General features: G+C 35.9%; 1 protein-coding gene across 2 annotated transcripts in view; it reads right to left on the bottom strand.

Annotated features, from left to right (window-relative positions):
- Nucleotides 1-5,621: 5,621 nt before the first annotated feature.
- Nucleotides 5,622-16,454, bottom strand: part of LOC126349315 (uncharacterized) — a 373,888-nt gene continuing 363,055 nt past the window's right edge. Inside the window, exons 8-9 of one of the 2 annotated variants that reach the window (XM_050002420.1) lie at nt 13,194-13,400; nt 5,622-9,073 (exon numbers count right to left, since the gene is read on the bottom strand). In XM_050002420.1, the coding sequence (XP_049858377.1) occupies nt 8,205-9,073; nt 13,194-13,400 (1,076 nt within the window). In that variant the 3' untranslated portion in view covers nt 5,622-8,204. The remainder of the gene's footprint in view (nt 9,074-13,193; nt 13,401-16,454) is intronic. The other variant, XM_050002421.1, reaches the window with a different exon arrangement.

The following is a 16,454-nucleotide window of genomic DNA, read 5'->3' on the forward strand; positions in this document are numbered from 1 at the left end:
TTTGTTGCAGTGCAGGAAGGAATTTCTTCTTCAAAACATTTTCGTAGGATACACCTGTTGCCATAGTGCCCTTTGGAACACCATGGGTAAGGATTACGCCCTCGCTGTCCCAGAACATGGACACCGTCATTTTTTCAGCACTGGCGGTTACCCGAAATTTTTTTGCTGGAGGTGAATCTGTGTGCTTCCATTGAGCTGACTGGCGCTTTGTTTCTGGATTAAAAAATGGCATCCACGTCTCATCCATTGTCACAACCGACGAAAAGAAAGTCCCATTCGTGCTGGCGTCACGTGTCAACATTGCTTGACAACATGCCACACGGGCAGCCGTGTGGTCGTCCGTCAGCATTCGTGGCACCCACCTGGATGACACTTTTCGCATTTTCAGGTCGTCATGCAGGATTGTGTGCACAGAACCCACAGAAATGCCAACTCTGGAGGCGATCTGTTAAACAGTCATTTGGCGATCCCCCAAAACAATTCTCTCCACTTTCTCGATCATGTCGTCAGACTGGCTTGTGCGATCCTGAGGTTGTTTCGGTTTGTTGTCAAGCGATGTTCTGCCTTCATTAAGCTGTCCCACCCACGAACGCACTTTCGACACATCCACAACTCCATCACCACATGTCTCCTTCAACTGTCAATGAATTTCAATTGGTTTCACACCACGCAAATTCAGAAAACGAATGATTGCACGCTGTTCAAGTAACGAAAACGTCGCCATTTTAAATATTTAAAACAGTTCTCATTCTCGCCGCTGGCGGTAAAATTCCTTGTGCCGTACGGTGCTGCCATCTATGGGACGTATTGACAATGAATGCGGCCTCATTTTAAAAAAATGCGCATGTTTTTATCGCTTCCCAGTCTGGAGAAAAAAAAATCAGAGGCCTTAGAACTTCAATGCACCTCGTATAGTGTACATACAGTTCACAAGACATTCAGAACTTATGTATAAGAATTGCATTTAGCTGCATATGTATGAACAAATTTTTTTTGCTCATTAACAAACAATACAACAACAGGAACAAGCATAAATGCAAAATAGAGAGAAAAATCAGTATATTAGGCAATAATTAAGAACATAGTGGTGAGAAAAATAAGATTTATTTTACAACTGCAATAGATACTGTTGTAATGAAGAATGTTTAAAAAATCACTAAGAAGTTTGTGACACAGCTTGTAAACGTGTAAAGATTTGTGAGTCACTAAGGAATAAATAGGAAGTGCAGAGAAGCTAAGACGAAATGGCTGCCTGAAAAATGTAAAGAAATCGAGAAAGAAATGATAGTCGGCTGGACTGACTCAGCATGTAGGACAATCATAACAAACTTCTGTGACATTGAAAATTAAGGTTGGTAACATTTTAAGTGCAAGATTGGATAAGTGGAAAGAGTACAATGTATACGGTAAGAAATTAATAAGGATAATAACAGATTCTGATAAAACAGAACATTGTAAACCTCTGTTTATTAAATTGCAGTGTCTTACAGTAGTAAACTTATTCATCTACAATGTGTTATTGTACATTAGAAACAATGTCTCTAATTTTGTGTTGAAAAGTGATATTCATAGTCATAATACTAGAAACAAAACATCAGTAGATGTACCATATCATAGATAATCAAAATTGCAGAACTCCTATCTAGTTCTTGGACTAAGGATGTTTAATAGACTAAGTGCTGACTTTAAAGAACTACCTGTAAATATTTTTAAAGCTATATTATACAAGCTACTAGAAAACAATCTGTTTTACACCACTGATGAATTTTTTGAAGATACAAATATTGTATTCTAATGTTTACCTATTTTATGTAAAACAATTTACATCAATATAGTAGCTTATGTAGAAATATATGCTCTTAACTTTGTCTATTGCTGTAATCAGCAAAATGACAATAAAATATTATTATCATTATTATTATTATTGTTATTATTAATGAAGGCCTCTATGAGGGGGAAGGTACATCTCATGTGACAGAAGAAGAGACAGGAGTCAATTCAGAAGAGATAGGTGATCCAGTAATAGAATTAATAATTTAAAAGAGCTTTGGACAACTTAAGATCAAACAAGACAGAACGGGTAGATAACATTCCTTTAGAATTTCGAAAATCATTGGTGAAGTGACAACAAAACGACTATAAACGTTGGTGTGTGGAACGTATGAGTCTGGCAACATACCATCTGACTTTTTGAAAAATATTGTCCGAAGACTGCAAGAGCTGACAAGTGCAAGAATTATTGCACAATCAGCTTAACAACTCATGCATCCAAGTTACATACAAGAATAATATACAGCAGAATGCAAAAGAAAATTGAGGGTATTTTACATGACAATCAGTTTGGCTTTAGGGAAGGTAAAGGCACCAGAGAGGTCATTCTGACATTGAAGTTGATAAGGGAAGCAAGACTAAAGAAAAATCGAGACACATTGTCGACTTGGGAAAAGCATTCAACAATGTAAAATGCTGTAAGATGTTTGAAATTCTGAGGAAAATAGGGGTAAGCTATAGGAAGTGAGGGTAATATACAATATCTACAAGAGCCAAGAGGAATAATAAGAGTGGACGACCAAGAATGAAGTCTTCAGATTAAAAAGGGTGTAAGAAAGGGATGCAATCTTTTGCCCATACTGTTCAAACTGTACATCAAAGAAGCAATGATGGAAATAAAAGAAAAATTGAGGAGTGGGATTAAAATTCGAGGTGAAATGATACCAATGATACGATTTGCTCGAGGCATTATTATGCTGAGTGAAAGTGAAGTAGAACTGCATGTGATGCTGACTGGAATGACAATCTAATGAGTACAGAGTATGGATTGAGAGTAAATTGAAGAAAGACGAATGTAATGAGAAGTAGCAGAAATTAAAACAGCAAGAATCTTAACATCAGGATCGATGGTCATGAAGTAGATGAAGTTAAGGGATTCTGCTACCTAGGCAGCAAACTAAAAAGTGATGGATGAAGCAGCCTAGCTCTGGGAAAAAAACGGCATTCCTGGCCAAGAGAAGTCTGCTAGTCTCAAACATAGTCCTTAATTTGAGGAAGAAATTCCTGAGAATGTATATCTGAAGCACAGCATTGTATGGTAGTGAAACATGGACTGTGGAAAAACCAGAACAGAAGAGGATCAAAGCATTTGAAATGTGGCGCTACAGACAAATGTTGTAAATTAGGTGGACTGATAAGGTAAGAAATGAGGAGGAAAAAAATAATTTGGACCTGGCAACACTAGACTCTGAACACAGCAAATAAAAGGAGCTCCAGGTACAGTGCTATTGGTGTGGAATAATTAGACAGGCGGCAAATGCACTTTTTAATAGTGTAGCCTTGAGGAAGACATAATCAGAGAGTTACCTCAGCAATCAAACATAGGTATAAGTTCAAAATGGTGAGGCATGTATTGTTATATCCTGCAAAAGGCACATCATCTTTGCCTATACCATAATAACTGATGATCATCCACTAACTTTTCTAATAGTTGAGCAACCATTTTTATGTGTAGTACTTTATGTTCTACAAAAACTATTGTTTATATCAGTAGAATAATATTCTTACTGTTTGCATAACAGATTGATTACTTCAGGGTCAGTAGCACTTAAAAGTGTGTTTTGCAGTGTTGTAACAACCTATTTCCCAGAGCTGTTGTTGGATTGTTATTACATACTACATGTAAGCCTTTGCGATAAGTTTTGATGGTTCAGTATACATCCAGAACAGTGTACTTCCATACTCCGCTGTTTTGTTGTTATAACTGAATCATACCTTACACTGTGTGTCCTGATTGTCATGTTCATCTTACATTTAACTGCATAAATGTGTGGAACACACGCAGGAAAAGACAGGTCGGCTATTATCAGTATTACTCTCTTTTTCACTTCAAAACTCTTCACTTCATGAAATTAACTGCTGAAAATATGTCATGCAGGAGAAATTATACCCTCCTTGCCATTTGGAAATCTGTGGGATTCTCCTCAAAGTCCTCCATTAGATATATTATCATTCTTCTGGCACAGCTCCTGTGTATTTGCAAATGGTGAAGTTCAGCTTTCCTATTATGAAAGATTTCCAAATGTGATGGTATATGTGTGGGTTGGGGACTACTTTTCAGAAAATTTGTGAATGTTGGATCTTTACTGAAAGAACATCACAGCAATGTTCAACCATAGCACAAAAGACTTATACACTGAAAGTTTAAAGGCTTATCAGTCAAGTACCTTGACGTCATTGTTAGTTTAATACTTCTTTTTCAGGAGAAGTACACTCCAGTGATCTTTTCATACAAACACCACACCAAATCAGGGATGCCCATACTTCTGGACAACAGGCACAGCAGCCCTCTTTCCCCCTCCCCCTCCCCCCATCCCACTCTCAAAGCCAGGAAAAAATATTTTATATTCAGGTGTTGTTCTGTTTTTCTCCCCAACCCCCCCTCCCCCCCCCCCATCCTCTACAAACTATTGTATACCACCCTTGCACCCAAAGCTGATATGTCTCTACTATAATTTTCGTACTTAACATTGACTTAGTCACCAGTTTTGTTTGTTAGAAGACATGCTTCTGTACACTGTGAGCTCGATGTAAAAATATTTGATTGCAAGGTGTGTTTAACAGATAACTACAAGCTGCAGAGCACCCAGCATATATGATTTCCAATTTCCTTTATTCATACTATTATCAAAATGGACACTTATGTCACAGATTCTCATCAAGCTGATATCTCAAAATGCTAGAATTCAAAGAATTTGTTCAAAAATTGTTTACATTGGACAACATAATTTTCAAGAAACTTTTGTATACTCAGAATCTTCAATGAGTGGAATTTCAACTCACATTGTAGAATTTGATATGAGACAAGCCTGAAGTTAGAGCATAATGCTTAATGGAATGTTAAAAACTCTCAAGAATTGTTTTTCTAATTAGCTCTACATTTTCCATAGTCCAAGACTTACAAATTTGATTATCCAATATTCTCATCATATCTAATTCCACTAATTCTGTCGTGTGAAATAATTTAAAAAGGACACTTATTAACAGCCAGAGATCACCCCCATTAACATACTGCGCAGTAATAACAGAATCATTATTTCTGATGCATTGCTCAATAGTCAAAACATTAAGTGTTCCTCATGAAAGGGCATAGTCTCAGGTAGTCACACACAAGTGGGAGCATGTCATTAAACCCGTCAGTACCACATTGAAAAACTTGTACATTTTGTGCCATCTGTAGAAACTCTTGTTATTCTCTGAATTTCAGCCATCATTATCCTTGCCTGCACAAAATGCTTTTCAGGTGATTAAAACAAATCAAGTTTATTTTGTGTCAGGAGTGAAACAAACGAAAAATCTAATGCTCATGGAAGTAACATTTTTTACAACCACCTCTGTAGTAATAGCTTCGTGGATTCTTATAGTAACAGTGATACTGATTGTTTCTTAGGTATTATAGCTGTTTCTACTCTCATCAACTTCAGTATATTTTTAAAGGAAGGAAACGGCCGTCTCTTCACAGGCAGCAAAGAGTTTGCTTCAATGTGATCCTTTAGTTATGGTATGTTACAAGAAACAACAAGAAATAACAGCAAATTAAAGACTTGGTAAACGGAAAGTAAGAGCACACCATAAAACATTATGGAATAACACTATCAGACAAGGTCCTGAGCGTGCATTAAGCGTTGGGTGTATGAAAAATAAATGTTTAAGATTCATTTTTGTTACTATCAGTTTTTTCACTCAGTTTATTTTTTGTTGTAATTTGAACAATCGTCATCCAAAAAAACATAAATACATTAAGAATACACTATTATGCAATTAATCTCAAGTGTGCATATTACTTTTAAAAGCTTTTTCTTCTTCTTCTTTTATTATGGATGGTCTTACAGAACTAATAATTATGATGGTCAGAGTTGCAAATAGTCAGTTTGCACCAATGAATGACATTTCTCCATAAACTATTGCTTTATTTTACTAAAGTGCCTAACCTGTCACAGCACTCACTTTAAGAATTAACTACATGCAATTTTTACTATTTAATAAGTCTACACACACACCAAAAGCATTACAAAATAATGTAACAAAAATCAACAAGACAACATGGAAACACAAAACCAAGAACTTCCTTTGAGAGTTCTCCATTTATTCTGTATAATTAATTAAAGCCTCTGTTTGGCACCTTTTATCACCTCTTCATGATAAATATAAGTCTATCACTAAGTAACACTTTGGATATTTAAATATTACAGCAAAATATGTCCACAGTGCTCTATGAAATGCATATTCTGATTTTCTACTTTAGAAACCAAAATAATAATAATGTTATCTCATTATCTCACATATAAATTACTTTACAATACTCATGCAAATAAATAACCATAATGTTATACATTGCCAACACATTTTATTTTAAAAAATATAATGAGCTAAATGTCACCAAGAGAACATTTTGAACAAATGTGTTGCTTGGTGAAGCCAAAAGAGGAACATAAAACTGCATTCAGTTTCAGTGATTTTGAAAAAATTAAATTACATATTCCATAAATATTATAGATTAAGTAAATACTTTAGGAGTAAAGGAGTCCACTCATTGTATAACACGTGCCTTGAACTGTCTATGGGCACACACAAAGTAAAAACAAAACTTGCTCTACCATTCAGAATAAATCGTTTGTAGTACCAATCTCAAACAAACAAACAAACACACACACACACACACACACACACACACACACACACACACACACACAGAGGCATGCACATCGGTGTGCCAACATTGTGCTGACTGAGTGTCCAGTCAGAAGAACATAGGTGTGTGGTGTGTGGTGTGTGGTGTGTGTGTGTGTGTGTGTGTGTGTGTGTGTGTGTGTGGTACTCTAACTCAACAAAGGATTTTTTCCAAATTCTAGCAAGTATTCTTACTCTCTGGTGTGTGTTTGACTCAATCTTATGGTATTTGGTGAGTGCTCTCCTTTATTCCTAAAGTATTTACATTTTGCCAGAACTTTCCTTACTATATTTAAAGATTACATAAAGAATTTTGGATTGGTTTGAATATCTCAATTCCTTTTATAACAAAGCAAAGTGGACACATTCTCAAAAGACTGGAAGAACTTAATATCTACATATCATAATTTAAATAAAAGTTTAAACACAGTATCATAAAAATGTTACAGTCTTGATGAAAGAAGGTCTTTTTGTTATTTGTACATGTGTGATATAGTAGTTTACTAAACAGATTACACAATTTTCATGGTATGAAGGAATGATAAGAATGCTGTGGCAAGAACTGATGGTGTTATTATGGTTAGTGACAAGATTTTTTATCTCAAATAGATATAACTGGACTGAGGTAATACTGTAATCACATTTCCTGCATACAAGTAAATTCGGTGGGTGAGGCCTGTCAATGGTGGAAAATGTAAGGTGCATGTATATTCACATAAAAAGATGCATTTCTTTCCCTTGCTGAATGGGCTTCTTTACAAAGTGAAATGCTCTTTTAACTGTTTGTAAATACTAGGCCAGATGAAATCTGCAGACTTTTATCTAACAAATTTTCACTAAAATGCTAAAATGCAACAAATATAAAAGCTCTTTCTTGATTAAAATGCAGGACTGTGAATGCACATATATTAAAAAATAAATTAGCATATGTCATTATATGACATGACTACAAAAATGTTCTCAGTGGACTCACTTATCCCAAAAACAAATCAAGATTTGACAATTTTCATACTTTAGGCTCAAATACAGATACTTAAAAACTACTGAATATTGTAAAATTGTTGTTAATACTTTTATTTTGCCACAAATATGTTATGAATGCTAGAGCCTTAATGACATTTTTTAAAAAGTTGCAGATGTGAGCAAATGTGTTACCTCTCAATGTTTTTGTAACACATATTATGCTATATTAATATAAGATGCTATAATGTAAGAAATTTCTAAGCAAGTAAAAAAATGGAACTTCTGCAGATATGTAGTGCAACTATAGTTTATTTGCAATTCTGGAATCTGTGTCCTCAGAAGTATTTGTTTATCTACATGAAACTCTTATACTAAATTTACAGATAAAATATTCAAAACCATGTGCACAGTAACACACAATAGTGAGCCCATCTGAGTGAACATTATAATGTGTAGTCCTTGTGCACCTGCTGTCATAAGTCTTATGCTGCTTTGCACTGACACTAAAGAAAGATCTTATGTCAGCAGTCAAGTGGTCTGCATTGAACCCCTACTTCAGTACACATGCACTCAAGACATGGACCTGAGAGTTCAGAAATAATACGACCAACACGATACATGCGTCCATAGATATTGCACCCAGCCAGTTTCAGCAAACCTGAGGCAGCACCTGGGTCTGCAGACAGTATTTGTGGCTGGTCAGTAGTTGTTAGTGATCCATTTGGTAATGTTGTTAACATGTCTTTATCATTTTCATTTTTTTCTCTTTTGTGGGTACTAGAATCAGTAATGAAAACAGCTGACATTTCTGATGAGTCACTGACATTATGTAAATTATTTAAGTTCATAGTATTTATATTACTGTGGTTTTTACTTATTGTAATCAGTGAAGGAGGCTTTGAAGTGTTAAACATGTTTGGAGACATCTTTGTTGAAACATTAGGTGAATCAACAGGGAAGAGAAACTGCAAGACACTATCAAATAAATGAGCTGAATCATCTTCATCTTTCATTTCTGTGTCATTTTTCGAGCTATCATTAACTGGGCCAGGACCTGTTAATAGAAAAGGTAATTTTTCAAGAGTGATGTTACTTCTTGGACTTGATGTTTCATGCTGTTCTGATGATTTATCTGTTGCAGGAGCCTCACTGGTAATAATTGGCATTGGAGTTGTAGATGTGCGTAGATCAAGTAACATCATATCACCAATGAGGGCCGGTAGATCAGGTGCTGGTTCTGTACGAATAACATCTCGAAATGGGTCAGGTGTCACAACACCAGATGCCACAGTTACAGGCTTCCGTGTCACTCCTGGTATGATATTTGGTTTTATAGGGGGTGCAGGTAGCTGTGGTATGTCTACAGCTGTTGTTGGCGAACTCATATCACCTGCAAGTATTACAAATAGTATCAAAGAGTGAAGACACTAATAAAATTGAGACTTTGTTCATACTCTTACCACCTTGCTCTCAAGCTGCAAAAATTTACTTAATTTGTCTCTCCTAGTAAACAACACAGATAACTAAAGGATGTGTTAGCTCAACATAAAAAATCATAATTAAAAAACACAGAGATCTTAAGTCTAAAATTAATCAATTCCTCACTGAATAGACTGTATATTTCTGCACATAAATGTTTGTGATGTACAAGCCTGTGTGCATGAATTCATTTATCACTGTTTAGATGGTAATTGCAAGAGAACTTTACAGCTATGAACTGTTGGCAGTGGAAGGCAGGACCACTGTGGCAAGATGAAAGAAGTGGGATGTAGTTCTTTGGAAATTGGCCTTTGACTAGGAAAAAACAAAGTTTTAGTGTGCAAGAAACTGAAATCAGTAAGCATTCATTTTAATTATGAATTTGGTTTCAAAGGTCTTAAAAAGTAACTATCATAAATTTACTGTAAAACTAGTTAAAATTTTTGTAACCAACATCATGAGACCATTTTAATAATGTTTCTCCATATGAGCAATAAAATGATACAGATCAGCAATGACGATCTGCAATCACTCAAGCTTTTTGCCATGAAACCTTCAAATATCAAGAACCTAGAAATGTAGGGATAATTTCTGATACAAAATCATTTTGAGCCCAAACCACTGTAACTGCCTCTTTAAGAAATGACAGAAAAGTGAAGATAGCAGAAGGTATCAAAAGAATAGAAGACCTTCTTGTAAAAAAAAAAAAAAAAAAAAAAAAAAAAAAAAAAAAAAAAAAAAAAAACTGTATTGTAAAAAGAAAATTTCTAGCAGCTATTAAAAAAATATATTCCGAAGAAAATTATTTTTCTCTGAACAATTGTCTATGTGTGCTTGTGAGAGTACTTAAATGACAGTTTTGATCCTGTCATTGTGTCTTTCTTAATAGCAGAACTGCATTTATTTTTGCATTGGTGAATGTGTAAGAGCTTAGTTGATAGACAGACATATAAGCAGTTATAATACAATATAATAGAAGATACACACACATACAAGAAACATATACATTCTTCCTTACCTATATACTCTTGTGCAAACAGCCCATATCCAAAGGTTCTTTTCAAAAAAGAAAAGAAAAGAAAAGAAAAGAAAAGAAAAGAAAAGAAAAGAAAAGAAAAGAAATTTAGCTGTTAAATCCTTATGTACCTCACAACCAATCTTGCTTGCCTTTTTTGAAACAGTTGCCAATACAGACAAATTCCCAAAGTCCTGGTAAATCTCATCTCAACTGCACAGTGTGAAAGACAGTGCTACAGATGGTAGAACACACTGTTAATTCCCTTGTAGTCTTATAAGCCAAAGTTTTGTTATTGTAACCTCAAAACAAGTAAAAGAAACTGAGTCTGTAATTTCAATATTGACACAGAGGAATCATACAGTTTTATTAGCTTTAAAGATAAATGTGCTTGTTACTTGTATGTCGTATTGTCAAAGTTAAGATGGGATACAGTGATCATGAGGCTGTCTTGTTTTCACTGGAATTACTTTTCAGAGAAAATATCTCCCATTAAAATAACTGAGTGCAGGGATTTCAGTGATGGCAATATAGCAAACTTTTGCAACATGTTAAGCTGAGAAACATGGGATGAAGTGTTCAATGAAATAGATGTAACTAGAACGTTTGATTACTTTCATGGATCATATAAGTACTATTTTGACATAGTCTTCCCATTAAAGCAGGGTAAATCAAAACCAATGAGAAACAAAAGTTTGATTACTAAGGGGATAAAAATCTCCAGTGCAAGGAAAAGATTTCTACATTCATATAAAAAACAAAAAAATATAATTAGAAATGCAAAATTATACCAAAGAGTACAGTAAAACCTACTACAAAGTTATTAAAGAGGCAAAGAAAAGGGGAAATGAAGCATATATCCACAAATTAATGCTGTGCTGTGTATGGGCTTTACACCCTGTAGATCAGCAGCCCTTCTCACAGCAATGGTATATCAAGTGATCAATCTTGAATGGGTTACATTAGCAACCTACGGAGTTCAACTGTGCACACTGCCTAGGTCATCAGGTGGCAGTGCAAGTAGTTTCTCTAGTATCTCTGCATGACCTGGATATTTAAGGTGAGCAAAGTTGCTCAGAGATAGTAACTGTTGCTGAATATGGACTGCATCTGGAGGTCCACAATCAGAGCCACAATCGGAACCCTTGCTTTGTGCGATGGTGTGTCACATCAGGTACCAATCAACAGAGCCAGTGCCAATCAACAGAGCCATCAGTGCCTGCCTTCACCATTGTCAGGACTTGGCCTCTGCATTGGAGACATCCAGGAATTTGATTATCAGCCATTGACATTCATTACTTTATTTTGATCAATATTAAAAGACAATCCAAGGTTGAACGGTGCTCTTTAATGGCTCAAAAATGATGCATTTCACCCAGGTAGGGCATCATCAGATTATCTGGAAGTACAGTGAAAAACAGAAATATTAAACAGCTGGGGGGGGGGGGGGGGGGGGGGAGGGGGGTGGTGGTGGTCCTGTCCTAAGCTACTATACTCGAAAGTGAAAACTAAAAACATGAAGATTTAAGATGTAAAGGATAGGAAAGCATATACAAAATGTTGTAGCTACGGCCAAAAAGCATTTGTCAATACACCTAAAATACCCCATTTATGAACATGAAAAACTCCATGAGAGATGGTATAAGAACCAGCAGGAATAAACCTACAGAAGAATAGTTAAAAGGTGTAACTGCTGGTTTACGTCATGAGATATGGGTGATGTGTCCAGTGACTATAACACCAGTTGGTCCCACTGGAATCAGTAAATTCATGCAGAGACATGGATGTATACAAAATCGAATGATCACATAGGCTCAGTCAGGGTAAAACAGGTGGCAGACTTCAGTTCAGTGGTCGAATACTGGGAAAATGCAATAAGCCTACAAAGGCAATTTCTTGAAAACCATTAATATGACCGATCCTAGAATAATGCTCAAGTAGGTGGAACCCATGACAATGTCACAGATGCTGAAGAAACTGAACTGGCAGACTCTTGAAGATAGATGTGAACTCAACTGAGAAACACTATTTACAAAGTTTCAGGAACCATTTTTCAATGATGTCTCTAAGAATATGATCCACCCAATGTGTACCACTTCTGTAGGAATCTTGAGGACAAGATTAGGTTAACTACAGCACACGCTAAGATATTTAAACAGTCATTCTTCCCATGATCCATATTTGAATGGAATGGAAAGAAACCCTAGTAACTGGTACAATGGGATGTGATCTTTGCCATACACTTTACAGTAGTTTGTGGAGTATAGATGGATATGTAGATAGGGTCTGGTCATCTTGTAGTAACACTAGACAAATTGACCCCCATAACACTGTGAGAAAAAACTATCTACTGAAAATGCATATATGAAGATAGTAACTGTTATCAAAGGAACAGATACCATTATTGACCATGCAGCTTCTCTAGAATAAATGATAATTAATTGAAACCCTCAGCTGCCGACAGATGTAGTTGATATACCTCAATGGGGACAGCTGAAAATGTCATCAATGGTATCTGTTCTTTCGAGAACAGGTACTATCTTTATATACATATTTAAAGGCTACCCAGCCATTGACCTTCGTCTGTGGTCTGTGCGAATGGGCAGAGGTTGCCCAAACTCTTACGTAAATCATCACCTTAGTGCGTGCGAGTAATGAGTGGATGGGCAAATATCTATTAGGTACATTAAATATGTAGATTGTGGGCAGTTTGAAATGTAGGTCTCACGTGAGGTGTGCAAGGGATAAGTCCCTGCAGTCATGCTATTCCTCTGTGTCCTTGGTGGCTCAGACAAATAGAGCATCTGCCATGTAAGCAGAAGATCTCAGGTTCAAGTCCCAGTCAGGGCACACATTTTCAGAGTTCCCCGTTGAGGTATGTCAACAACACCTGTCAGTAGCTGAGGGTTTCAATTATTTATCCTTTATTTAAAATGCTACCAATATGGGCGTAATTGATGATTCCCTTCCTTGCATATAAGAAGAGAGATTGAAATTTTGCATTTTTAATACTCACCACAGAGTACCCTAGGGCAACATGTATTAAGATCAAGATGAGTTGCTGTTGGTGTAGTACGGCAGCCTGGTGGAGGAGGAGGGCATGCTGCTGCTGGTGATAACTGGCAAAGTATTTCGCCAAAGTAACACGCACACGTAGAGCACCTAGTTCCACCGGGTACCACTGCTCCATGCCGATACTCATGGCCATCTGAGAGACATCTTTCTGCAACATTCAGCAGCTTTTTCATCAAGTAATACATTTGGAAATGAAAGTAATTTACATTAATTGTAACTTTCTAATTAGTTACTTTACTGGCATAAACAAAGCATGAATGTAATTTCATCAACAATAACTAAAAATTAAATCATTCTATTTGTACATGAAATATTTCGATGCACCAGTCGGATGTCATATAATTGTTACTGAAATTAAATCTGGTAATAGAAAATAAAATAAAACATTATATTAAAAATAAATGTGTGCTCCAGAGCTTTCTGCTTTTGTGGGAATGTTTATTAACTGAGACATGCATAGAACTACATTCATAATTATGGCAAAGAAGAGTTTAATCCAACAGAATCAAACAACAAAGTGTCACTCAACAAGAGTAGTTTTCTCCTATAGCTTTTTCCCTTGTTTATCTCTGCCCCCTATCATTACATTACATTACAGTGAACAATGCCAAAATAAAGAGATGTTGCAAAACTAAACAATTAAACACTATAATAATTAGGTTACCAGCACAACCATCATTATCAGGAATGGTGAAAAGATGATGGCAAAGTAAAAGCAGAAATTCTGAATTCTATTTTCAGTTATTTGTGGAAGTTTAAATATCTTGGTGAGATTATTACCTGGAATGTTAATGAAAGAGCATCCATAGATAGTAGAACATAAAAACTTCAGCAAGTGCAGAGAACCACCTACAAAAAATGATCTCACTCAATAAATACTAAATTTCAACATTACTCCTCCATCATTAAACCGGAAGCAATATATGCAAGTGAAACACTATTCAGACTAAATACTCAAGCAACCACTGACAAATTGCAGAATGTTGATAGAAGAATACTCTGAACAATTATCAGTAAGAAACATGATGTTAATGGGCAGTGGAGACTTTTGCCCAGTTCAGTAGTCAATAAAGAAAGTGACTCCATTATTGATACAATGCAGAAAAGAAGGATTGCATTTTTCAGACACATATCTCACGTACCAAATACAAGAATCTGAAGCAACTTTTTGACTACTTCTGGAACAGAAAAAAAAAACAACTGGCTTAAAGAAGTACAAAGTGATCTGGACGAACTGAACATCACCACACACTAAATTCAACACAGAGAAGAGAAACTGCTTGTGAAGAACAAATACACATGGATGAAATTCAAACCATCAGAATGGAAGAAGTATGTCATTTCTGCAGATCACGGCAAATGAAGAAATTTTGGGAAATGAAGAAATTGCTGACTGCTAAGACTTAAACTTAATCAGTGTAGACTCTGTTGTGTTATGTTTGATTTTAGTGCTCCAATGTGGGCATAAACTATGTAAATAAATAAATAATATTTGTGGAAGCATTCTTGTTGCATCTTGATAACCTTTCAGTCATGACAATTGGTGCTACACACTTTTTGTTGTAATTCTAGGTTTGATGTTGTTGTTGACAAATGGATGTCATATCAAATCACATAGCAGTTCATTGTCATGCAGCTGATGAATCAAATACTATTTTTATGTGAAGTGGCATATGATGTTCTAACATCATACCACAGCTCAGTTCCTGTCTAGAATAACAAAATATTGTGTTTAGTGAAGTGCAATGATTATAAATGCTTTAAATTGTAGTGTGAAGTTGTGCAACCTCACAATAGCAGAAAATGACAGACAAAAAGCAGCAGATTGAAGATCTGACTGGCAAGGAAAGCTGGACAACCTGGCAAATTATTAGGAAGATTTGTTTAGACAGAATAGCATCCATGTGTAAAAAGCTATCACCAATATGTTGTTGTTGTTGAGGTCTTCAGTCCTGAGACTGATTTTATATCCTCTCTACTTCGACCATCATCAGTTATTTTGCTCCCCAAATAGCAAAACTCCTTTACCACTTTAAGTGTCTCATTTCCTAATCTAATTCCCTCAGCATCATCCGACTTAATTTGACTATATTCCATTATCCTCGTTTTGGTTTTGTTGATGTTCATCTTATATCCTTCTTTCAAGACACTGACCATTCCATTCAACTGCTCTTCCAAGTCCTTTGCTGTCTCTGACAGAATTACAATGTCATCGGTGAACCTCAAAGTTTTTATTTCTTCTCCATGGATTTTAATACCTACTCCGATTTTTTCTTTACTGATTGCTCAATATACAGATTGAATAACAACAGGGAGAGGCTACAACCCTGTCTGACTCCCTTCCCAACCACTGCTTCCCTTTCATGTCCCTTGACTCTTGTAACTGCCGTCTGGTTTCTGTACAAATTGTAAATAACCTTTCGCTCCCTGTATTTTATCCCTACCACCTTCAGTATTTGAAAGAGAGTATTCCAGTCAACATTGTCAAAAGCTTCCTCTCTAAGTCTACAAATACTAGAAATGTAGGTTTGCCTTTCCTTAATCTATCTTCTAAGATAAGTCATAGTGTCAGTATTGCCTTAAGTGTTCCAATATTTCTATGGAATCCGAACTGATCTTCCCCAAGGTCAGCTTCTACCAGTTTTTCCATTCGCCTGTAAAGAATTCATGTTTGTATTTTGCAACTGTGACGTATTAAACTGACAGTTCAGTAATTTTCACATCTGTTAACACCTGCTTTCTTTGGGATTGGAATTATTATATTCTTCTTGAAGTCTGAAGGTATTTTGCCTGTCTCATACATCTTGTTCACCAGATTGTAGAGTTTTGTCAGGACTTGATCTCCCAAGGCTGTCAGTAGTTCTAATGGAATGTTGTCTACTCCAGGGGCCTTGTTTTGACTCAGGTCTTTCAGTGCTCTGTCAAACTTTTCACGCACTATCATATCTCCCATTTTATCTTTATCTTCATCCTCTTCCATTTCCATAATATTGTCCTCAAGTACATCGCCGTTGTATAGACCCTCTATATACTCCTTCCACCTTTCTGCTTTGCCTTCTTTGCTTAGAACTGGGTTTACATCTGAGCTCTTGATATTCATGCAAGTGGTTCACTTTTCTCCAAAGGTCTCTTTAATTTTCCTGTAGGCAGTATCTACCTTACCCCTTGTGAGATAAGCCTCTACATCCTTACATTTGTCCTC

The sequence above is a fragment of the Schistocerca gregaria genome, chromosome 1 (genome assembly GCF_023897955.1).
Source record: "Schistocerca gregaria isolate iqSchGreg1 chromosome 1, iqSchGreg1.2, whole genome shotgun sequence".
NCBI lineage: Eukaryota > Metazoa > Arthropoda > Insecta > Orthoptera > Acrididae > Schistocerca > Schistocerca gregaria.